Genomic DNA, 26,360 nt, shown 5'->3' on the forward strand with positions numbered 1-26,360 from the left:
TACAAGCACTATAATATATTTCCCATTCAATTGCAGTAATTTCATACGTCTTTCTAAAGGTTCCATTTTCTGAACACTTTGTTAGTTGCAACTTCTCGAGCAATAATTGTTTTATAAGATAAAGTTGTACTTTAATTTTTGTTTAGGAAAACCATTATCACCAGGAATGGAGGGGACACTGTGTAAATATTGTTATGATATTTTACTTACTCTATACAGAAAACACAATTTTATTAGTTCATTGATATTTGACAGAATTTTCCTTAAACATCTTGCCATTTCTCTAGGAAAAAATTATTCAACTGCCATATGATTTATGGATCATGTGAATGCTTTCATTTAAAAACCAAGAAATACTGCTCACTTAATGGAGTATGTGCATGTAATTTACCTATTGGCTAAAAGAAGTGTAGATCTTTAACAATATAAATACATCTTCATATTTCCAAATCCTGTACTCAGTAGATATAGGTAGATATACAGGTAAATATATATATGCATATACATGTGTACACATATTGTGTGACAATAGTGAAGCAATATCTGTTTTAGATATGTAAGATAAGTCACTTTCTCTAATTCCATGGAGGGTAAGCTCCATTTTCTGACTATGCTGAAATACATATGTATAGCTTCTTCTCTAGTTTTAGACAAGTTTCCAACAGGACATGTATCTAAATTATTTAATGCCTAAACAAAATCATTTAGGTTTCATAGAAAATAAAAGCTTCATAAGAAGAAAATTTATCTATTTCATATAAAATAAAATATCACCTGATAATATTCTTCCACTCACTCTATGTAAGGCATTAAGTGCCTAAAGTATTTTGGAAAGATGTGTATGTGTGTGTGTGTGTGTGTGTGTACATTAAATAAGAATTGTGGAAACTTAAAATGTAATCTAAAGTATATGAACTACTTTTTAGTAATAGAAAATATACTACAATCCTAATTAGTAGCCCAACATGCCTAATGATCACTATGCAATTTATTCAATTGAGGAATACATCACAGGAGTTGTTGAGAAACAAACAAAATAAATTATAGAAAAATGAAGGAGACTCAAAATGTAAGGGAAAACCTATGCATAGTTTCTCAATTTCATCTTCTCTGAAGTATAATTTGTATGCTAAATAAGGCAAATAGTTGGCAAACTGAGGGTTTCTATAACCTCTCAACATATACTTCCCCATTGATAAGGCAGGTGTCGGATAACTCTGGCATATATAATGTACTTAGGGATGGAAATGAACCTGTCAGGCATATAGTATAAACAGCTAACAATAAATAGCAGTGATTGTTATTGTTAATATTGGTCTTTATATCTAACCTCTATAGTTTGGAATCAGTACAAATTATATTTATTAAGTGGTGAGAATATTTAACACAAGATCTACCCTCTTATTTCTTAAAAGCACAATATAGTATTAACTGTAAGCAAATGTACTACAGCAAACAATGTTCTTCAACAATATTCATCTTCAACATTCTCAGAACTTATTCCTCTAACAGAACTTAACTTTTTCTTCTTAATGGGTATTTTTGAGTGAGTGAGTGAGTGAGACAGAAAGAGAGAGGGACAGAGCATGAGTGGGGGAGGGGCAGAGAGAGAGGGAGACAAAGAATCCAAAGCAGGCTTCAGGCTCTGAGCTGTCAGCACAGAGCCTGACACAGGGCTTGAACTCATGGACCAAGATATCATGATATGAGCCAAAGTCAGACACTTAATCAACTGAGCCACCCAGGAGCCCCACAGAACGGAACTTTATAGCAGCTACCATCAATTCCCCATTGGCCACTCCAACCTGTCCCAAGGCAGCCACCATCTATCCTCCATTTCTATGAGTTTGACCAATTTTAACACTTCATAAAAGTGGATTTATCCTTTTTTTGTTCTTCTGTCATGTGACTGACTTATTTCATCTAACCTAATGTTCTCCAGATCCATTAACACTGTCACATATTGCTAAAAAAAGAGGAAAGAAAAGAGAAGGAAATGAACAAGCACAAAATGATCAGTTTGTCCTGCTGGGCCTTTATGATGATCCTGATCTTCTAATTGTGATTTTCATCTTTTTATTCATCACATACATATATGTGTCACTGGAAACCTGACTAATCATCACTCTAACCTGGTGATGATCTATGGATCTACACATGCCTATGTATTTCTTACCTGGAACTTCTCTTTCTTAGAACTCTCCTTTACAACTATATATTCCTATATTTCTCAGGGCAATTATTACCAAAGACAAAAACATTTCTCATAATAATTGTATAGCCCAAGAATTTTTCTTTCTTTTCATGGAGGTGGCTGAACTTCCCATCCTAATTGCCATGTCCCTTGACCACTATGTTGCCATTTGCAAACCCCTTCATTACACAACCATCAAAGACAGGCATCTCTGCAACCTGTTTACGCTCTGTGCATGACTGGGCATGTTTCTGGTCATTTATGCTACCCCTTATACTTCTGCTCCAGCCGGATAACTGTGCTTCTAATATCACTGACCACTTTGCATGTGACTATCTTTCCCTTGTACAACCATATTCTCAGATGCAAGGCTCCTAGAAGTAATTGGCCTTTACTTTGTTTGGATTACTTCGCTATTCACTTTGGCATTTGTGATTTTGTCCTACATGTATATCACATCTGTCAGTCAGACAAGAAAAAGTTTTTCTCCTCTTGTATTTCTCACATGATTGTTACCTCCATTTCCAAATATGCTAATTATTCTGCAGGAAAAAAAGCCATCATTGACAAAAGTAGTAGCTATTCTCAATAACTCCTTTGTCCCCATGTTGAAACACTTCACGTACCCCTTAAGGAACCAGAAAGTACACAAACCTTCAAAGATATGGTCCTTAAATTACTGTTTCACACAAATACATCAAAATTTTGATTAAGATGAATTAATATTATCATGAATATTTAATAAGAGAAAACGAAATTTTAACCTTCTAATCTCCACTATCTTGCTATATACAGCTATAGGAAATCTTGAGTTCATTAGCTAAACATTCCAAGTTCCCATGTAAGTGATTCATGATTGTGAACATAAAACCAGTGGTTATGGAACACAAATCATTTTTCTTACTATTCTAAGTAATAAAAATATTCAACTAAAAATACCAATTCCAAAAGATATATGCAGCCCTGCAGTTTTTGGAGCATTATTCACAAAAACCAAGATATGGAAGCAACCCAAAGTGTACACTCATAGATGAATGGATAAAGAAGACATTATACACGCACGCACACACACACACACACACACACATATACAATGAAACATTATTCAGCTATAAAAGAAGATGAGATCTTGCTATTTAAAACAACATCGATGGACATAGAGGAGATTATGCTACATAAAATATGCCAGAGAGACAAAGACAAATACCACCTGATTTCACTTATATATAGAATCTAAAAAAAAAAAAAAAAAATTAACAAACAACCAAAGCTGAAACAAACTCATTATTACAGACAACTAATTGATTTTGCAAGATGGGAGGGGTTGGGGTGATGGGCAAAACAGGCAAGAGGAGTGGGAGGTATAGGCTTCTAGTTAGGGAATAAATAGATCATGAGAATAAAAGGTACAGAATAAGGAATACAGTCAATGCTTTTATAAATGTGTGGTATTGTGACAGGTGGTAGCTACTCTTACGGTGAACACAGCACAGTGTATGCACTTGCTGAACTGCAGTATTATAACCTGAAACTCGTGTAACTTTGTGTGTCATCAATACTCAAGTAAAAACAAAGCAATAAATATAAATAAAGTATCATTGATGAATGAGTAGAAGTGAACTGAAGTGCCAACGTTTTCCTCATTTCCAACAGGGTAAAGATCATATGTGACTGTGAATGCCCTGAAGGAGAAGAAAAAGTAAGATTATTACAACAAATACACAAAACCGCAGGTATTCTGGAGTGGAAAAAGTGAGGGTGGATGGTAAGAAGTGAGTCTGAAATGGCAGAAAGGGGTCAAATATTACTGTGCCTTAGCCCTGTTAAATTTAGACATATATATATTGAGGGTACTAAGAAACCTTTTTTTTTTCCTGAAAAATGAGAAGTATGAGACCACATGAAAGGACACAGAAGGCATCATGTAAAGTGAAATGACTCAGACCAAGAAAGAAAAATGCCATATGATTCTCCTCATAAGTGGCTTGTTAAAAAAAAAAAAAAAAAAGTAAACAAACCAAAAGCACAATCACATCTGTAAATACAGAGAAAAAACTAATAGTTGCCGGGGGGGGGTAGGAAAGTGGGGGAAGGGGAGAGGGAGATACAGACTTTGTTATGGAATGAATAAATCATGGAAATAAAAGACACCAAAAGGATTACAGTCAAAGATATTGTAATAGCAAGTAACGGGAGCTGGTAGCTATACTTGTGTGAACACAATGTAATGTATAAACTTGCCAAACACTAAGTTGTACACCTGAAACTAATGTAACAGCGTGTGTGCACTATAATCAAATAAAAAAAACTCAATAATAACTTGAAAAAGAGAGCAAAAGTAAGTTTGTTGAGCACAGAACAGGCATTTTCAAGGCATAATGAGATCCACAGTTGGGTCACAAGGAATACAGATGTAGTAAGTTGGTTGGGGCTGACAGGTGACAAGATGAAGGATTTCTGGGAAGATTTTTATATCTGGCAGAGGATTCCATCCAAATGTTTTTGGGAGAGCGTGGGCAATAACCTAACACTCAAGTCAGAATGTTTTTATGTTTTATGATTTTTTATAACAAATTTGGTAACCACTGAGGACATTTTCATTTTAAAGTTAATAATAAAAATGCACAACAAAAATAAATGAAATAAGTTGTTCATGTATTCATTCTACTTTATACAAGTGGGAATGTATCAATTAATAAAGCTTTGGTGCCACCTTCAATGAAGAGTCCACTACCATGTGGCTCAGCCCTGTATTTAAAGAGTCCCAAAGGAACTGAGAATAAATTACCGCCCAAATGTAGACTAAGTGCCATGGGCATATTAGGAAAAGTAAGTACAGCCAAAGGGAAACCAGGGTGATTGTATATGCTAGCAGGTACACTTTTGCTTTTACCTCACTGTATCACTTAGCTTTCTGGAAAGACGCGTGTCATGGCATCACTACACATCTGAGTTTATCTGTCCTTGCACCTTTCCTTTCTTGACCGAGGTCTCTTGGGGGATTTATACAGTGACCAGGGAAGGTAAAATTGTTTTATCTTTGGATAGTAGTCAATCTTCCTCTTATCCAGGGAGCTTTGAAATGTTTTAACTTCCAGTCATAAGGCAGTATTCCCTAGAAATCACTTAAAGAACTCTCAGAACTTAAGAACTTAAGAACTTCATTAAGTTCAGGTCAGAACAATGTTTGTGGTTATATGGAAAGATAAAAGTGATAAAGAGAAATTCCTTCACTTAGAGCAGAGGCTATAGAAAGCTTGCATGCACTCAAGCCTGCCTTTTTCTCAGTATGAGAGGCTTTTACATAACAGAGGCAAGGGAGAACTGATGACAAAGTATCCTGAAGTAGTTTATGAATGCATTCTCTCTCACATATTAAGTAAATAAGAAAATCTGGGGTTGTATTTATGACTGGAATCATTAGACATATCAAAACGTAAGTATGTTCCAGATTTGTCAATAAATGTGTTTATCTTTCTCCCATTCCAAAGGTTACTTTGTTGGAATAAAGCAGGGTGATCCCCAATTTATCACATAGGCATATTTACTAAAACAAATTTTATATTTTAGCATTCCAGTCATGTTTCAAAATACAATAATAGTCTCTGCCTTTTGATCTGCCAATTTTGCCGGTATGTTACAACAAATATGTGTCTGTTCCTAAAGGAAGAGAATGCTGATTGTCAGGAATAAAGAAAAGAAAATAAAAAGACACAATACAAGCCTGACAGTTACTCCTACAGACCTACCCAGTTCACCCCATAGGGAAAAAAAAATACAGCAAATATTATTGAGAACTTAGACCGTAGATAAAATCTGATTGATTTTTAAGGATAAAAAGAGAAAAAGACAGGTAAAAGTCATATAGTTTACATTTTAGAAATTTGTGGTTTCTATAAAGTAAATTTTACAAAGAATTTTATTCATTCTACTTATTTAGTCTCCTAGAAAGAAGACAATGAAAGGTTTTGTTATCAAAAACACTTCCTTATCAGTTCCTGCTTGCCCTCAGACAAATTTGAGAGTTTTAAAAGATAAATAGTGGAAAAAGAAAAAACAGTTGTTAATTTAAATAAGGAACATAAAAATGACATAAGTGAAACACTATGCTGTCAAAATATATTATTGATATAGCTCTACCTATGTGAGCATTAACTAATATCTCCGGCTTTAGTTTTCTTTCTCATAAATAGAGAAATTTACTCTTATCTATCACTAAGGAAATTCTAATATTTCCTGATAGACAACACATTTATTTCCTCTGCTCATATTTAAAAGAATATATATTAAGAATAACATTAATCATAGCTACTATTAAGCTCAGGAATTGTGATTTTGTCATCAGCTTCTACCCAATTTTATAAGACAATGAGGTTTGTAAATGGCATCAAAATTAAAACTCAAAATTGGACATTTTGGTCCTAAGAACACAGTCTTAGAAACTGGAAAACAATGTCTCAATATCTAAATTAGAAACAGAGTAAGTATTGTTGCAGAAACATATTTCCTTTGACTCAGGAGACATATCTAGTAAAATGTTGCTAAAGCTAATGTCAGAGACATTGCTGCCTGTGCCCTCTTCTAGAATTTTTATGGTTTCAGGTCTCCCATTTAGGTCTTTAATCCATTTGGAGTTTGTGTATGGTCTAAGAAAGGGGTGTATTTTCATTCTTTTGCATGTCCTGACCAGTTTTCCCAATACCATTTGTTGAAGAGACATTCTTTTTCCCATTAGATATTCTTTCCTGCTTTGTCAAGCCAAGAAACACACTCTTAGCCATAGAGAACAAGATTATGGTTACCAGAGAGGAGGTTTGCAGAGGGATGGGTAAAATAGGTGATGGGGTTTAAGGAGTTCATTTGTCAGGATGAGCATTGGGTGATGTATGGAACTCTGGAATCACTATATTGTACACCTGAAATGAACATAACAGTGTATGTTAACTATACTGGAATTAAAATAAAATAAAAATGAATAGCTAAATATTAAAAGATGTAGTGCGCTATTAGAAATTTGGTTACAAATTTGCTCACAGGTATAGATGTGGTATACAGACACTCATGAGGGGACTTTTAACATAGATCTGTGAATAAATTTTTCCTTTTCAACAGGATGTGCAAAATGCTTCTGCTGTAATGGGACTGAGTGGATACTGCAAAAATGCAAACAGGAAAAAAGTTCCATTGGCTTCATTTCTTGGGGCTAATAATACAAACATTTAAATCTTCAATTCCTTTACTATGCACATTTTCTTTCTGTTTTGTTTTGCAACAGATTTTGCTTAAAGAAAATAAAATATCAGTATGAGAAACCATACAGTGATTACAGAATTTGTTCTCTTAGGCATCTCAGATGACCCAAAGCCTCAGATTATAATTTTTATCTTTCTGTTTATGGCTTATGTATTAAGTGTCACCGGAAACCTAACCATCATCATCCTCACCTTAACAGACTTTCATCTCAAGACTCCTATGTATTACTTCTTGAGGAATTTCTCCTTCTTAGAAATTACATTCACCAGTGTGTCTATCCCCAGATTTTTGGGGACAATCATTACTAAAGTCAAGACCATTTCCTATAACAATTGTTTAGCTCAGCTATTTTTCTTCATCTTCATGGGTGTGTCTGAGTTTTTTCTTCTCACTGCCATGTCTTTTGATCGCTACGTTGCCATCTGCAAGCCTCTTCACTACACCACCATCATGAACAAGAAAATCTGCACCCTACTGGTCTTTGGGTCATGGCTGGGGGGATTCCTTACCATTTTCCCACCACTCATGCTCATCCTCCAGCTAGATTTCTGTGCTGCCAATGTAATCGATCATTTCTCCTGTGACTATTTCCCCATTTTACAACTCTCGTGCTCAGATACATGGCTTTTAGAGATGATTGGCTTTTACTTTGCTTTTGTTACTCTGCTCTTCACGTTGGCATTCGTGATTCTTTCCTACATGTGCATTCTTAGCACCATTCTGAGAATCCCGTCTGCTACTCAGAGGAAAAAGGCTTTCTCCACATGTTCCTCTCACTTGATTGTCATTTCCATCTCTTATGGGAGCTGTATATTCATGTATGTCAAGCCTTCAGCAAAAGAAAGAGCATCACTGACCAAAGGGGTAGCTATTCTCAACACCTCAATTGCCCCCATGTTGAACCCTTTTATTTATACCCTGAGGAACCAGCAAGTAAAACAAGCTTTCCAAAACTTGCTTCATAAAGTAGTGTTTTCTAGAAACAAATGAAAGTATGTATTAACAAGAAAGGATGTTATTGGGAAGATGCACTAAAGGAAAAACAAAATTTTGACTTCTACAATATGCTCCCATATCCATCTCACAGATACTTGCAAGGCTGTGCTCGTTTGCTTAAGCTTTCTTGTACACTGAAAGTAACTATGTTGTGTCTTTCTTTCAAAGTGTGTATACGTTCCATTTCCTCATTGACTTACAATTCTGCATAGAAAGGCAGTGGATATAAAACATACCATTTTGCTGATTGCTCCAAATAGTAAAAATATTGTATACTATAATGGCTAATGGAGTAAAATGTTTTAAAAACATACTCTTTATATTTTATTTTCTTGTACTAATATCTAAGTTTCTTTCTTAAAGTTATAAAATATATGAAATACAATATCTATAACAACCATATTTTTTGCATACTACCTGCAGTATCTAATTCTTTCCACTCTGATATAGGCTTGAGTGTTTATTTTACTGTATATAAACTATTCAAAAGTCATATGTCTTTTATTTTCTACTTATGCTTAAGGCATACATCGTCTTATTTTATATGCTCTCCTTGTTTATCTGTATTATATTGAAACATATGAGATTGATAAATATTAGGCAGTCACCAAGACATGGCACCTGGAAGTTTGATAGGAATTTCACAAATAATAGTATCTCTTCTGTAGAGAATATTTACTCTATGCCATTTGCTCAACTAGATATATCCTAAATCATATCATATTTAGCTGTCACAGCTATATGGCAAATTTTAGTGATTATCTATTTTCACACATGTGTAAATTCTAAGCTTGAGGCACTTGCCCAAGGTGTTGAGCTATCACAGTCAATGTGATAACCTGATTTGAAAAATGAAACAAAATGACAAAAACTTGTGTTTGCTCTATTGTGTACATTTTTCAAATCTAGAGACCTGCATATTTTACATAGCTTTTACTAAGGACCTGCACAATTTTATTGGTGTTTTGCAGTCACATTATCTCATTTGGCCATGATTACATGATTATAGTCTGGTCAGGGAAGGTACTCATCCCTAATATTGTCGTTGGCATATACTTTGGAACACTAATCAATCAAAAGAAGAAACGCTTCAACTGCCATTGCTGGTGCCACCAGAGTGACAAGGACAAAATATAAAGTACTAGCAGTATTATAGTCCCAAAATTCTCTGTGGAAGGCACATTAAAGTTAATGGAGCCAATGAATGACTTAATACAACGTGGTAGATTCTCAGTTTTTAAAAATGGCATGGAGGAGAGATGCATTTGGTAGAGAGCTGACATAAGAATTAAGATATTTTATAGTAATCTCTGTCTGGAAAATAATTTGTTGGTCTCCGTTTCTCAAGAGAAACAAATCACACTACGAGGTTATTTTTTTCTGTCTCATCGGACACTGTCCCCCAAGCTTCCTTTTCAAATTTCTGTACAAATGTGTTATGTTTTATATTCCTTAGTGTTTTGTGTCTAGTCCTGCCCTGGCAATTTGATTCACTGAATTATTCCCCTCGAGCCTGTGGCAGAGAATAGATAAAACTTTAAGTAGCTTATGCTACATAAAATCCATGTAGGAACTGTACCAGTTTTAAAACACCTTCTGAAATTTTTCTCTTTCATATATTTGCTCCTTTCTCACCCTCTGTACTCAAAGAAATCTATTCCCTCTAGATAAAATGGAAAATTTAAGTCAAAAACATTAACAGTAGAGAGCAAATGTGTTCAGTGAGAAGAACTGTGTTCAGGACACTGATTTCCCTGGATTACAACAATGGAAACCACTAATATTTTTTATATTTCAGCCATTCTGCATATCAGTGAGACTGTATGAAATCAAGGTAAGTAGGACATAGGGGAGGGAATGGTAGTCTCTCAAACCTTATCATTGATTCATTACTTATCAGCTCAAAGTTTAAGCAGATTCAATAGGGTATATTGGAGTAGTATTTTGCAACTGGATAGATTTATAAATTAAAGAGATCTTAGCATATTTTATTATATAAATTTATTCCTTTTCTTAAATAAAAAGCAAGAAATTACCACTCTATGCCTGTGTTTCTAATTTAATATAGACTATGTAGTACTTTAAGAGAACAGAGTTTAATTTTAGGTATTCTCTGATTAAACACTTGTTAGCTATACGAATATATCTAAGGTACAAAAACACACTGACCCTAATGCTTCATTGGGAATAAAGATAAAACTTCCATAGGTGTGTCCTAATGGCTATATGAGATAGAATATAAATGTCCTTAGAATTTCATTGGAATAATGGTTTTGGTCAATTACAGTTAACTATGAATATTCTGCCCAAAGTTGGAAATCAATTTCAACCAAAAGAAAATAAATACACCAGTTCTTCTTAAAGCATAGTAAGTGCCACATGGTTTATAGAGCACTTGCATATATATTATTAAATTCATTCTGAAGATGCCCTTGAAATTTTAACTCCATGATAAACAGAAAAAACTGATGCTTAGGGAATTTAAGAAACTGCCAAAGTCACACTTCCATTTGTATCTTCAAATCACATTCTCTAATTGCAGAACCCATATACTTTCTGTGATAGTAATTTACCCTAGACTGTCATGAATAAGACATTAAGTGGTTTTTTTTTTAATGTTTATTTATTTTTGAAAGAGAGAGAGTGAGTGGGGAAGGGGCAGAGAGAGAGACACACACACAGAATCTGAAGTAGGTTCCAGGCTCTGAGCTGTCAGCACAGAGCCCAATACAGGGCTCCAACCCACAAACCACGAGATCATAACCTGAGCCAAAGTTGGATGCTTAACCAGCTGAGCCACCCAGGCACTCCAAAAATTAATAGTTTTGATATCATAATATTATTATCACTTTATGTACTCTTCCTCTTTGCTTATTTTTGTCTAAATAAAGAACTGAAAGTTTGAGGTTAGGAGTTGGTATTTGCCAACAATTCCTACAGGTACAATCCTTCCAGCCACTCATTGGTTTCTCCAGGGGAGTCTTAGCTTTATTCAGACCAAAAGAAGTTCTTAGTGAACACTAGTGCCATGGCCCAAAGCCCAGCAAGATTGAACATTGAAAGTAAATTTAGAGTAATTATGAAGCCAACCTAGATGTTACCCACAACACTGAATTAAACAATTTTCCTTTCCTCTAACGTATCAGCCAAAATGCTGAAGAACTCTTTACTCATAAAGTAAAAAAAAAAAAAAAAAAAAAAAAAAAAATAGTGATGTGATCATAAAGCACAATGCTTGGAAGCCATGATTCATGAAGTTTCTCTAATGATCTCTAATAAGGTTTAACTGAAGAGTGAATTTAGTAAACATAGAAAAAGTTGAAACAATTAGCCTCTCAAAGTTATTGTATTACTAAGGGATATGTCTACCCAGTGCAACTAGGACATTATTAACAACAACAAAATGCACTGCAAATAAAATGGAATCAGTCTAAGGCTCTTAATCTCTTAAAGGAACATCCTTTTGGTTCTTCACATATCCTTTAATACAGAGTCCCTTTCTCATCTTGGGCATCAAAGAAGTTATCAGTTTCTACTTTATCTAAAGGGTTATTGTTAATACTAAATTGATGGTAAAAAATTTGAAAGGGCATTAACTAGGGGTGCTTTCAGAATGAAACCTTGAAGGTACTTTGTGGCCATCTTATTCAACAAATATGAAGTATTATTGTTAACTTTCATTTTGAATATGTCAAAGAGCCTGTCTCAGGGGTCCTTGAAGGGATTCTTGATTTTGACTAAAAGGGTGGAAGATAATATAGAGGTTAAACTAAACCGTGTTCTTCCGGGGGGAAATATGGATCTGCCTTCAGAAACAATAAAGAGGAGGTTCCTCAAAAAATTAAAAATAGACCTACACTATGACCCAGCAATAGCACTGCTAGGAATTTACACAAGGGATACAGGAGTACTGATGCATAGGGGCACTTGTACCCCAATGTTTATAGCAGCACTCTCAACAATAGCCAAATTATGGAAAGAGCCTAAATGTCCATCAACTGATGAATGGATAAAGAAATTGTGGTCTATATACACAATGGAGTACTACGTGGCAATGAGAAAGAATGAAATATGGCCCTTTGTAGCAACGTGGATGGAACTGGAGAGTGTGATGCTAAGTGAAATAAGCCATACAGAGAAAGACAGATACCATATGGTTTCACTCTTATGTGGATCTTGAGAAACTTAACAGAAACCCATGGGGAAGGAAAAAGAAAAAAAGAGGTTAGAGTGGGAGAGAGCCAAAGCATAAGAGACTCTTAAAAACTGAGAACAAACTGAGGGTTGATGGGGGAGTGGGGGGGGGGGTGGGTGATGGGTATTGAGGAGGGCACCTTTTGGGATGAGCACTGGGTGTTGTATGGAAACCAATTTGACAATAAATTTCATATATTGGGGAAAAAAAGAAACAATAAAGAGGAGTTAAATGCTTAGAGATATCCTTTATCCTCTGCATGAATACATCCTTCGGATGGTCTCAGACTTGAGGAATCATATGCACCTTGTTAAACACTGAAGTTTATTTCTCCCAAAAGGCTGCTGAATGAATGAAGGCATAACATGCATCAGGCTTAGTTGTTGCTGGTAAATGAATACAATTCATTGAATTTTCATTAACATCTTTACAAAAATAGTATAGTATACCTTCCCCAAGACTGTGATATTGATCATCTCTCCCTACAGCTTCTTTAAGCATGTTCTCTGACCCTACAAAACTGGGGTATCAGTACTCATTTTCAGTGATGTTCACATGAACCCTTCCTTACCTATTGTAACTTCCTTCATAGCTTTTCATACATTCCCTCAAAGGTTTCATCAGTAGCTAGAGTATGAAAGTCAATCATGGTATTATTTTTCAGAAAAGTCTTAAAATTGAAAGGAAACATGGGAGAAAAAAACTATGCAAAAATTTTAAATAAGGGTAAAAATACAGTGCACTGATACATTATTAACTATGGAATAGCAATAATAGATTTTTTATTTTTTTTATTTTTTTTTTAATGTTTTTATTTATTTTTGAGACAGGCAGAGACAGAGCATGAACAGGGAGGGTCAGAGAGAGGGAGACACAGAATCTGAAACAGGCTCCAGGCTCTGAGCTGTCAGCACAGAGCCCGACGCGGGGCTCGAACTCACGGACCGCGAGATCATGACCTGAGCCGAAGTCGGCCGCCTAACCGACTGAGCCACCCAGGCGCCCCAATAATAGATTTTTTAAAGCTGGCTCTCCAATGCCAGCTAAATAGAGCAGAAATTTCAATCTTGAGATTGAAACCAAATATTGTCTATTTGATGAGAATGCATTTGGGGATTTCTAGGTGTTATGAAAAACTAGCGCTTTCAAAAAAGCAACCCCTGATGAAGGAAGACTAATGTTACTGAACAGGAATAAAGTTAATTGAAGGAATGAATTCTAAAGAAATTTAATGAAAGTAACTTTAAAATAATGTTTTATGAAGTTTTCTTTTTTAAATTGCATATTCAGGGGCACCTGAGTGGGTTATGCATCCAATTTTTGGTTTTGGTTCAGGTCATGATCTACGGCTTCGTGGGTCTGAGCCCCACATAGACCTCCTCGCTGGCAGTATGGAGCCTGACTGGGGATTCTCTCTCACTCTCTCTCTGCCCCTTCCACTTGTGCTGTCTCTCTCTCACACAAAATAAATAAATAAACAAACACTAAAAACTTTTAAAAAACTAAATTGTATATCCAAAAACTGGGGTTTCTTTTACATATCTTTGTTATATATTTACTTGATTTAGGGAACTTAGGCCTAGTAGATACATACATCTTGAAAAGTAGATAAACTAAAAAAAAAAAAAAAAGCTTTTGCAAAACTAAGACCCAGCCTGTGTGATCTGCAGCCTGGAATTTGAAATACAATAGAGAACTTCACCTCATGGGTGTGTTTGATTCAACAACAAACTCAACATCACTTAATTAATGAATGAGACATGTGTTTATTTTAAGCCTTCTATGACTCTTCTAGGCAGTGGATTGGGTTGCAATGGCTTTGAGGGTAAGAATCTGTGCTAACTTTCAGACAGGCACAATGTAGTGGAGGAACTCACGGGAGTTTTCAGCACAGATGTTTAGTGTGCTGAGAAAAATAAATCAAAGACTCTTAAACTTTCCCCTGTAGGTGAAATGACATACTATTTCAGCAAAACTCTGGCTCCACACTTAAACTTATGTTAATTTACGTTCAAAATTTGTTCCTTGGGCTTTCTCCTAGAGATCTGGCTGGAGGACAACAAATAAGCAACTGAGGAATGAGAAACCACACAGAAATAACAGAGTTTATCCTCCTGGGATTGTCAGATGACCCACAGCTTCAGGTGGTGATCTTTGTCTCTCTGCTCATCACCTACATGCTCAGCATCACTGGCAACCTGACCATTATCACCCTTACCCTGCTGGATTCCCACCTCCAGACCCCCATGTATTTCTTCCTCAGAAACTTCTCCTTATTAGAGGTTTCATTCACAACTGTCAGCATACCCAAGTTCCTGGGCACCATGATGACTGGAGATAAAACCATTTCCTTTAATGATTGCATTGCTCAGCTATTTTTTTTCATTCTCTTGGGAGTCACTGAATTTTACCTTTTGGCCGCCATGTCCTATGACCGTTACATTGCCATCTGCAAACCTCTGCATTACATGACCATCATGAATCACAGAGTCTGCATACTCCTTGTCTTCTCTTCGTGGCTAACGTCATTCTTAATCATATTCCCCGCACTCATGTTGCTCCTAAACCTTAATTACTGTAGGTCTAATGTTATTGACCATTTTACCTGTGATTATTTTCCCCTGCTGCAACTTTCCTGTTCAGACACAAAATTCTTAGAGGCGCTGGGGTTTTCCTGCGCTGTGTTCACTTTAATGTTCACTTTGGCCTTGATATTTCTGTCTTACACATATATCATCAGAACAATTTTAAGAATTCCTTCTACTAGTCAGAGGACAAAGGCCTTTTCCACATGTTCATCCCATATGATTGTCATCTCCATCTCCTATGGCAGCTGCATTTTCATGTACATTAATCCATCAGCAAAAGACACAGTGTCTCTGAGCAAGGGAGTTGCTGTGCTAAACACCTCAGTGGCCCCCATGCTGAACCCCTTTATTTACAGCCTAAGGAATCAGCAAGTCAGGCGAGCCTTCATGGACAGGGCAAGGAAGATTGTATTTTTCTCCAGATAACGAAAGGCTGTGGTGTCATGAATTAGCCACATACCACATGGCAATTTAAAATATACAAACATGAAATTCAAGGAATTCTTCAAGTCACAATGGCCTTCCTGTTTCCTTATTCATTCTTTGTTTGTTTCTAACAATTTAGAAGCACCTTTAATATACTTATAATAACTTCATATGTCTTTCTAGTTCCCAGTCTTCTGAACACATTGTTAGTTGCAACTTCTTGAGCAACTATTGTTTTATACAGTATCATAGTTTGAGTTTTGTTTAGGAAAACAATTATCACCAGGAATGGAGAGGCTCTGTAAATATTGATATATTTTATTTAATCTATACAGAAAATATAATTATATGATTTTCATTGACAGGAATTCCCTCACCATCTTGTCATTTTTCTAGGAAAAAAAATTCTTCAAATGCCATACGATTTACAGAAAAAAATGTGAAAGTTTTCGTTTAAAAAACACATTTAAAAAACAAGAAACATTGCACACTTAATAGGTATGTCCATACAAATTATTGGTTAAAAAAAAAGCAATCTCTTTTTTTTTTTTTTTAATTTTTTTTTTCAACGTTTATTTATTTTTGGGACAGAGAGAGACAGAGCATGAACGGGGGAGGGGCAGAGAGAGAGGGAGACACAGAATCGGAAACAGGCTCCAGGCTCTGAGCCATCAGCCCAGAGCCCGACGCGGGGCTCGAACTCACAGACTGCGAGATCGTGACCTGGCTGAAGTCGGACGCTTAACCGACTGCGCCACCCAGGCGCCCCAAAAGCAATCTCTAAAAATATATACTTTTGTATTCATGTTGCCAAATAGATCTCCATATTTACAAATTCCATAATTACTCAGTAGATATAGATAGATATACAGGTAGATACATATATACAAACATGTATGCATACATACATACTATAGAATATATATAGTATAGTATACTATATATACTATATATAGTAAGCATACATTTGCACATACTGTAGAAAATTATGAAGTAATAGCTGTTTTAGATATGTAGGATCAGTTTATTTTCTCTAATTTCATAGAATGTAAGCTCCAGTTTCTAACTATGCTGAAATATTAATTATACTTATTTCTCTACTTTCGGACACGTTTGAAACAAGACATGTGTCTGAATTGTTTAATGCCTAGACAAAATCTTTCAGGTTTTGTAGAAACTTTGTAGAAGCTTTATAGCAGAGCAAAATTTTATATTTATATAAATTTATATTTATATTATATAAATTTATAGCAGAGCAAAAAAAAATCTATAAAACTAGAATTTCACCTGTTAAAATACTCTTCCACTCATTCTACTTAAGGTATTAAATGACTAAAGTATTTTAGAAAGATGTAGAGATGTGTGTGTGAGAGAGAAAGAGAGAGCGAGAGAGACAGAGAGTAAAATAAGAATTATGGGTACAAAAAAAGTATTCTAAATTATATAAATTCCTTTTTAGTAATAGAAAATATAATATAATCCTAATTAGTGGTGCAACATTCCTAAAGATCTCTATGCAATTTATTCAATTGACAAAATCAGGAGTTGTTAGAGAACAAAAAACAAAATAAATAATAGAAAACTGAAGGAGATTCAAAATGTAGGAGAAAACTTATAAATGGTTTCTCAATTTCATCTTCTCTGAAGTATAATTTGTGTGTTAAATAAGACAAATAGCTGGCAAACAGGGTTCTATAACCTCTTAACATATACTTCCCCACTGATAAGGCCAGTGTCCAATAAATCTGGCATATATAATGCACTATAGGGATGGAAATGAACCTGTCATAGAGAATAATTAGCTATCAGGAAAAAGTAGGGATTGTTATTAATATTGGTCTCTATATCTAACTGCTACAGTTGAAAATCAGTACAAATTATATTTATAAAGTGATGAGAACATTTAATATGAGATCTACCCATTTATATATTTTTTTTAATTTTTTTTTTCAACGTTTATTTATTTTTGGGACAGAGAGAGACAGAGCATGAACGGGGGAGGGGCAGAGAGAGAGGGAGACACAGAATCGGAAACAGGCTCCAGGCTCTGAGCCATCAGCCCAGAGCCTGATGCGGGGCTCGAACTCCCGGACCGCGAGATCGTGACCTGGCTGAAGTCAGACGCTTAACCGACTGCGCCACCCAGGCGCCCTCTACCCACTTATATTTTAAGGCCACAATATAGTATTGTTAACTGTAGGTAAAAATGTACTATAGCAAACAATATTCTTCAGTAATATTCATCTTCAACATCTTCAGAACTTGCTCCTTTTACAGAACTGAACTTTGTAGTGTCGTAGACTTTGGGTCTGGAGTTCTCTCTTGTCTAGCAAGAGAGCAGGACACAGGATTGAAAATGTGAGAGAAGCTAATGTCCGGGAGGAGACAAGAGCCCTGAGTAAGGGTCCTTGCTCCATTTTTATTAGGATCAGAAGGCTTACAAGAGTGAATGATGTGCATAGAGAGACAATGAAACCATGAACATTAAGTCATGGGCATGGGGAAAAGGGGGTTTTGGAGATATGTGGTGTTAGGGATTTGGGTCAATACAAAACAAGATTCTGGTGCTGGGTGGAAGGTTGTTTACAGCAAAAATGAGGACCCACCTCTGTTTACCTAAACTGGCCTAGGGGACAAGAAAGACAGAGTATGCTACCTCAGGTTCAACAAGGCGCTTTCTTTTGCTAATTAGCTCCACTCTGGGCAACTCTGCACTGCTGTGGTCTATAGCCCTATTTGCCTATTTACCTAATTTGGTCCTTCCTTCCTGTGAAACCATCTTTCTGCTATTGTCCCATATCTTTGTCCTAGACTGTGGGCCTTTGCCCCATTTACCTAATCTTATTTACCTAATCTTGTTTACCCAAACTTGGGTGTGTTCATCCTATGGCTTTCTAATTCTTTATGCCTTGCTAACCCATCAGTGCAGGCTCAGAGAATTCCTAAGCTTATTCCCCACATATAGCAACTATCATCAATTCCCCATTGCCCACCCCAACCTGTCCCAAGGCAGCCACCATCTGTTCTCCATTTCTATGAGTTAGACTAATTTTAATACCTCATAAAAGTGGATTTATCCATTTTTTGTTCTTTTGTGACTGACTTATTTCATCTAATGTCTTCCAGATTCATCAATGTTGTCACATATCTTTAAATGAAATAAAAATGAAAGAGAAAGAAATACCTATATATTTCTAAGCTGGAACCTCTCTTAGAAATCTCATTTACACTGTATATATTCCTAGATATCTGGAGACAATTATCACCAGGGATAATATCATTTCCTATAACAGCTGTGCAGCCCAACTATTTTTCTTTGTGTTCATGGGAGTGGCTGAATTTCAATTTGAATTTCCATGTCCTTTGGCTACTATGCTGTCATTTGCAAGCCCCTTCATTATACAACCATTATGAGCAGGAAACTCTGTACCCTGTTTATGCTATGTGCATGGCCAGGTATGTTTTTACCATTTTCCCACCCCTTATACTTCTCCTCCAGCTGGATAACTGTGTTTCCATTGTCACTGATCATTTTACATGTGGCTATCTTTCCCTTTTACAACTGTCTTATTTAGATACATAGCTCCTAGCAGTAATTGGTTGCCACTTTGCTTTCATTACTTTACTATTCACTTTGGCATTTGTGATTTTGTCCTACATATATATCATATCTGCTAGTCAGAGAAAAAAGTTTTTTCTGCTTGTTCTACTTACATGAATGCCATTTCTATTTTCATATATGCTAATTCATCTGCAAAAATAAAAAGTATCATTGACAAAGGCAGTAGCTATTCTTAATAATTCTGTTTCCCTCAGGCTGAACCCCTTTACACCGTAAGGGGCCAGAAAATATACAAACCTTCAAATATTTGGTCCTTAAGGTATGTTTCATACAAGCAAATCCAAATTTGGGGTAGTATGAATGAATGTTATCATAAAGATTTGATAAAGGAAAATGAAATTTTAAACTAATTTGTACTATCTTCCTATATCTATGTCACATCTACAGGAAATGCTGAGCTCATTTATTAAGCATTGGTCATAACATAGATGTGGATGGGTTGTGTCTTCCTTTAAAACTATCTGTAAGGGTGCCTGGGTAGCTCAGTTCGTTAAGCATCCAACTTCGGCTCAGGTCATGATCTCACAGCTTGTGAGTTCAAGTCTCACACTGGGCTTGTGCTGACAGCTCAGAACATGGAGCCCACTTCGGATTCTGTGTCTCCCACTCTCTCTCTTCCCCTCCCCCACTCATGCTCTATTTCTCTCTCTCTCAAAAAACAAATAAACATTAAAAAAAATTTTAACTATCTGTAGGTTCCATGTCAGTGATTTATGATTGTGATTTATGATTGTGAATATAAAACCAGTAGTTATGAAACATAACTCATTTTAATGACTATTCTTATTAATCAAAATGTTTTATCAAAAACACTAATTCCAAAAAAAAAAAATACGAAATCCCTGTGGCTTTTGCCACATTATTCACAATAGCCAAGATATGGAGGCAACACAAGTGTACATTGATAGATGGAAGGATAAAGAAGATGTGATATATCCACAATGGAATATTGCTCAGCCATACAAAAGGATGTTTTTCAACAACATGGATGGACGTAGAGGGTATTTTGCTAAATGTAAAAAATCAGACAGAGAAAGGCAAATACCATATGATTTCACTTGTATGTGGAATCTCGAAAACAAAATAAAGCAATGAACAAACAAATAAAGCAGAAACAGATCCATAAATAGAGAACAAACTGATGGTTGCCAGAAGGAGAGGATTGAGGGATAGGTAAAATGTGCGAAGGAGAGTGGGATGTACAGACTGTCAATTGTGGAATAAGTCACAGAAACAGAAGTTACAGCATAAGGAGTATAGTCAACACTATTTTAATAGCTCTGTAGGTGGCAGCTACACTGTGGTGAGCACGTCATAATGTATAGACTGATTGAAATGTTATGTTGTACAACTGAAACTAATATAACATTGTGTGTTAGCCACATTTCAATAAAAAATGTTTTCTACTTTAATGACTTGAAGTAACGCTGTTCTAATCAACTGATTTTAAATATCTCTTTCTCTTGATATAAAAATATTTTTCCTTTTAAAAGTTACATGAATCATGAAATAAATATCTACAGCACCGTTGTTTTTTCATACTACCTGTAGTGTCTGTCCAATTCTTCCCATTCAGTTAATAAAACTGGGTGTATATTTTACTTTCAAATTTTCTGAAGGTCCTGTGTACCCTGTTTTCTGTATATGCTGAAGTCATGTGTTATGTGTTATTTTATGAATTCTTCTTATTTTCTGCATTATTGTTTCTAAAAAAAAAAGTAACACAAATATTTAGGCAGCCACTGCCTCTTATGCTACATAAAAGTTTGATAGGAATTTCATAAACAATATCTCTTCTATACAGATCATATATTCTGTGTCATATATAAGCCAGGTATGTTCTACACCATATCATAATTAATCTTCACAGCTATATAACAAATTAGGCATAGTTATCCCTCTTTACCAATGTGTAAATTGATGCTTCTAAGTTTTGAGTGACTTGCCTAAGATCTTGAGCTATAACAGCCAATATAATAGCCTAATTTGAAAATAAAAACAAAACAAAGAAAAACTTGTGTTTGCTCTCTTTTACACATCTTTGAAACTCTTCAAGGAGCTGCAAATTTGGCATCGATTTTACCACAAGCACAATTTTACTGGTGCTTTTAACACATGATCTCCTTTGTGCATAATTATATTACTATTATAGAGTTCTATTTATATTATTATAGTCTAGTCAGGGAAGGTACTAACTCTTAATACTCGGCATATAAATGAGAACTTCAATCAATCAAAACAGGAAACTTCGACCGCCATTACTGGTGAGCAATACAGTGAGCAGGAAAAAGAGTCTTATGTATTATGTATAAAAGGTATTATGATACCAAAAATTCTTCCAGGAGGCAGATTAAAAATAATGGAGTCAAAGAATGGACTTAGCACAATGTGATAGATTACCAGTTTAAAAATAAATGGCACGGTGTAGAGATGCATTCAGTAGAGATCTACATTAGAAATTAAGACATTTGGTTGCTAATCTGTGTGAAAAACAATGTCAAGGAAAGCAAACAATCGCACTTAGTGCGATTGTTTGCTTGTTTTGGGATTTTTCTTTTCATTTCTCATTGGACACTATCCCACAGGATTTCTTTTCATGTCAGTATTTTATATGTTAGTAGTTTATGTACACTCCTGTTCTGACAATTTTGATTCACTGAATTATTCCCCTTGAGTCAGTGGCAGAGAGAATAGATACAATAGTAAGTAGCTGTACCAGTTAAATCTGTGTAGAAACCATGTCAAAGAGTTAAAACACACTCTGATATTTTTTTCTCATTTGTATATTTGGTCCTTTCTTACTGTCTACACTTAAATAAGTATATTCCTCCTGGGAAAAAATGGCAACGATAAAACAAAATGTTGATAACAGAAAATATACTTGTTCAATGGCAAAGGGAAGTCTATCAGAAATGCTGGTTTTCCTAGAGGACAATGATCAGATTTGCTTAACTTTTACCATTCTAGCCATTCTGACTGTTTGTGAACCTTTAGGAAAAGCAGAGTTGTCAGGCATATTAGAAGGCAGTGAAAGTCTCTCAGACCTAATCATTGGTTCATTACTTAGGTCAATCTTTAATCAAATTAAATGGAATGTAGTGGGGTTATACTTTGCAATTTGTATATACCAAAAAGTATAAAAAACAAGATAGCATATATTTTCTATTATAACAATGTATTCATTCTTAGTGAAAGACAGGAAGTCACTATGTCTCCATCTTGTGTTTCCAACTAAATATAGGCTGGTGGTATTGTGTTTAGGAGAAGAGACTTTAATTTCACATTATATTTGACACTTTCTAGCTGAATGGATTTATGTAAGGTACATGATTGCTCTGAGCCAGTTCTTGATTTGGGAATTAAGATTTAAAAAGTCCAGGGGCGCCTGAGTGGCTCAGTCAGTTAAGCATCTGACTTCAGCTCAGGTCATGATCTTGCGGTTTGTGAGTTCAAGCCCCGCGTCGGGCTCTGTGCTGACAGCTCAGAGCCTGGAGCCTGCTTCGGATTCTGTGTCCCCCCCCTCTCTCTCTGCCCCTCCCCAGCTCACATTCTGTCTCTCTCTTAAAAATAAATAAACTTAAAAAAAAAGTTGAAAAAAAATTTAAAAAGTCTAACAACTGTGTTATAAGAAGTAAATGACATAAATTAAAAAGTCCTTAAATACTACTGAAATAAATAATAACTTTGCTAAATGACAACTTCAGTGAACATCCTTCCAAAATTAGGAATTAATTCCAACTAAAAGAAAAATAAAATAAATAAAGCAGTTATTCATATATCCTAGTAAATACAACATAAATTACAGAGCATTAAGTTATGAGTTGATATTCAGGCATAAACCCCTATGGATATGTGTGTTACTATTTCTGAAAATATTATTAAATGCTGGAGGAGTGTTTGGTAGGGGGATGGGCTGAATGGGTGATGGGCATTAAGGAGGGCACTTGTTGGGATAGGCACTGGCTGCTATATGTAAGTCATGAATCACTAAATTCTATTCCTGAAATCTTTATTACACTATATGTTAACTAACTTGGATTTAAATAAAACCACATATGTGTGTGTGTGTGTGTGTGTGTGTGTGTGTGTGTGTGTGTGCGCGCGCTCGCTTGCATGCATACTCAAGCAGGGGAGGAGCAGAGAGAGAGAGGGGGAGTGAGAGAATCTTCAAACAGACTCCGTGTTCAGCAAAGAACCTAACACAGGGCTGTCTCACGACCATGAGAGCATGAACTGAGCCAGAATGAAGAGTCACTCACTTAACCAACTGTTTATATTTATAATGGTATGAATTTCAACAAAACTGAGTCAGCTTAACTTTATTGAAATGAAGAAATATAAAATATTCGATTGATTTTGGGAAACAGTCATCAAAAATTATTATAAGGAAGAATAAAAGCAAATTCCAATAAAACAATTCTACCAACCACTCAGTGAGATCAACTGTGGAGATTTTGTTTCATGCAGGCAGAGAAAGTGTCACATGAACTCTCATTAATTTGTCAAGAGTGAATGAGCAGTGCCAGAAGTGCATTTTAGTGTAATTATGAAACTGAGCAGGATGTTGCCCATTACACTGAATTACATTCTTTTTCTTTCTCTAACATATTAGGTTGAATGTGAGCAACTACTTTATTGAACAATTCCAGAAAAGAAAAAGAAACAGGGTAATAGATACAATAAAGCAAATTACTTTGGAGATAGTCTCTGAACATATTTTTCTAATGACTTTCAATGCGCTTTAACTCTAAAGGAGAGATCAGTGAACAGATACACAAGATGATGAAAAAAACCTACACTTTCAAAATTAATGCATCACCCAGCACAACAGAAAGTCTTTTTTTTTTTTTTTTAATTTAAAACAACTGAAATGAAGTGGAACTGTTCAAAAGGTCCTCTCTCAGGCTGTCAAAGGGATGTTCTTTGGGACTTTGAAACTCATGTCTGTTTTTAAATAGAGTCATTTTCTTACCTTGAACATGAATATCATTAACTAGTTTATCAGAAGGTCACTACGTGTTTACTTGATGGTACATTTTTCAGAAGGCCAGGATATCGACACATTTTAAGAACAAAAGCCCTGAAGATGCTTTCTAGTCTTCTTATTTAGCCAATGTTCAGTATTATTTTTTAATTTCAATTTCAAATGGCTCAGTGAATCTGTCTCAGGAATCCTTAGAAGGCAAGTCAATATTAATTGTGATAAAAGGAATGGAATAAAATGTGTATCTTAGTCGCATAAGCCATTAACACTTAACTGGAGTAAATGTAATTAAGTGCATTTTTAGTTGGTGAGATAACCACATGAAGCCAAATTATTCCAAGAGATTTTAAATGCTGTAATTGGACCATATATCCAAGTGGGATTTAATCCAGGGACAAAAAGAATAGCTTAAAATATCTGAAGTTGTTCTTAGGTAGGAATAATATTGTGGATGGTAGGCTATCACTGTTATTCTAATAATACTGTATGTGCAATGTGAGGAAAAGCAAATGAAGATTAACATGATATTACAATTTTATCTAATGCTATTCATAGCCAGGGCTCTAATCATGAGATAAAGGAAATATAAAGTTATAAAAGATAAAAGGGGGTTCTTAAAAATATTGCAGTCCTAAGTTTGAATGATACACTTATATTGCACTAATAAATGTGCCTGTGTGGCTCAGTTAAGTGTCCAACTTCAGCTCAGATCATGGTCTCGCAGTTCATGAGTTTGAGTCCCATGTGCTGATAGCTCAGAGACTGGAGCCTGCTTCAGATTCTGTGTCTCTTTCTCTCTGTCCCTCCCCAACTTGTGCTCTCTGTCCCTCTCTCTCAAAAATGGACAAATAAACATTTTTTTTCAACGTTTTCATTTATTTTTGGGACAGAGAGAGACAGAGCATGAACAGGGGAGGGGCAGAGAGAGAGGGAGACACAGAATCGGAAACAGGCTCCAGGCTTCTAGCCGTCAGCCCAGAGCCTGACGCGGGTCTCAAACTCCCGGACCGCGAGATCGTGACCTGGCTGAAGTCGGACGCTTAACTGACTGCGCCACCCAGGTGCCCCAATAAACATTTTAAAAAATTAAAGAAAATAAAAATAAACTGCACTCACAGACCTTTTATTTGAAAAAAAAAAAAAAGTGTTTGCTGGTCCTGTCCACTGAAAATACCTAGAAAGGATGATTGAACTCATAGTAATTATCACAGCTAGTGTCCAGATTCTTAACTTGATTTACCATTTCCTAATCAATGGAAGAGGGACTCTTTAGAGAAATGACTCAGTCCAGTTCTCATACAGAAAAGTATAGCATGAGCCTGGGAACACTTGTCATCCAAGATGGGAAGCAAGCAATCAAAGAGGAAAAGTGTACTGCCCAAAAGGAAGAGTTTTCTCACTGGCTGAAAAAGATACTAGAGAACCAACTCTGACTATACAATAGAAATAAAATAGGCATTCATCTGGGCTTTTCAGTATAAACTGTACCAATGAATGAGCAAAGAAAATGACAGATTAAGAACAGAACCATCTTGCAGTACATAATGAATTAATGGGCCCAAACATTGATCAACAATGGCTGCTAAGAATAAAAAAATAATAATAAGACAATTGAACAAGTATTTCCTGTTAAAGTTTAAATACCATCTCTAGATTACTCTTGCAAATAAAGAACCCAAACCTAAACCTGGATTAAGCCTCTAAATCTAACTAGCAACTAGAGGAAGTCATGAAGATGAGCTTGCAATCAAGTGAAGCATGACTGCACATTGCCCTCCATGAATAATAATAGATTTTCTTGTTGCCTATTAGCTGGGCTTTTAGGATAAAAACATAATATCATTTCATTATTGCAACAAAATTGATCTATAAGATATTATATACTTGAAAGTTGCTGAGTAAACCTTAAATGTTCTCACCACAAAAAAGAAATGGTAAGTATATAAGTGATAGATCTGTTAGGTAACTCCACCATAGTAATCATTTCACAATATACAACTGTATAAAGTCAACACATAGTACACTTTAAACTTACACAGTGTTATGTGTCAACTGTGCCTTAATAAAGCTGAAAAAAATAAATGAAATGAACAAGGGTATCA

General features: G+C 35.5%; 2 protein-coding genes and 2 pseudogenes across 2 annotated transcripts; all 4 read left to right on the top strand.

Moving 5' to 3' along the window:
* Positions 1-583: 583 nt before the first annotated feature.
* Positions 584-2,903, top strand: LOC124501927 (olfactory receptor 6C3-like; annotated as a pseudogene).
* A 4,595-nt stretch (positions 2,904-7,498) lies between these two features.
* Positions 7,499-8,437, top strand: LOC124501788 (olfactory receptor 6C3-like). Its single transcript, XM_047066250.1, has one exon. The coding sequence runs from the start codon at positions 7,499-7,501 to the stop codon at positions 8,435-8,437; it is 939 nt and encodes a 312-aa protein (XP_046922206.1).
* Positions 8,438-14,716: 6,279 nt separating this feature from the next.
* Positions 14,717-15,652, top strand: LOC124501749 (olfactory receptor 6C1-like). The gene has a single exon (XM_047066196.1). It carries the CDS (start codon positions 14,717-14,719, stop codon positions 15,650-15,652), a length of 936 nt encoding a protein of 311 aa, XP_046922152.1.
* Positions 15,653-17,858: 2,206 nt separating this feature from the next.
* Positions 17,859-19,490, top strand: LOC124501928 (olfactory receptor 6C3-like; annotated as a pseudogene).
* Positions 19,491-26,360: the final 6,870 nt, after the last annotated feature.

This window comes from Lynx rufus, unplaced genomic scaffold (assembly GCF_022079265.1).
Source record: "Lynx rufus isolate CCGP_SWC_20201006 ecotype Redwood Valley unplaced genomic scaffold, mLynRuf1.p SCAF_7, whole genome shotgun sequence".
Classification (NCBI taxonomy): domain Eukaryota; kingdom Metazoa; phylum Chordata; class Mammalia; order Carnivora; family Felidae; genus Lynx; species Lynx rufus.

What these genes read in the sequence shown, in the direction of transcription:
- LOC124501788 (XM_047066250.1), top strand. Translation starts at nt 7,499, where the DNA reads ATGAGAAACCATACAGTGATTACAGAATTTGTTCTCTTAGGCATCTCA.
- LOC124501749 (XM_047066196.1), top strand. Translation starts at nt 14,717, where the DNA reads ATGAGAAACCACACAGAAATAACAGAGTTTATCCTCCTGGGATTGTCA.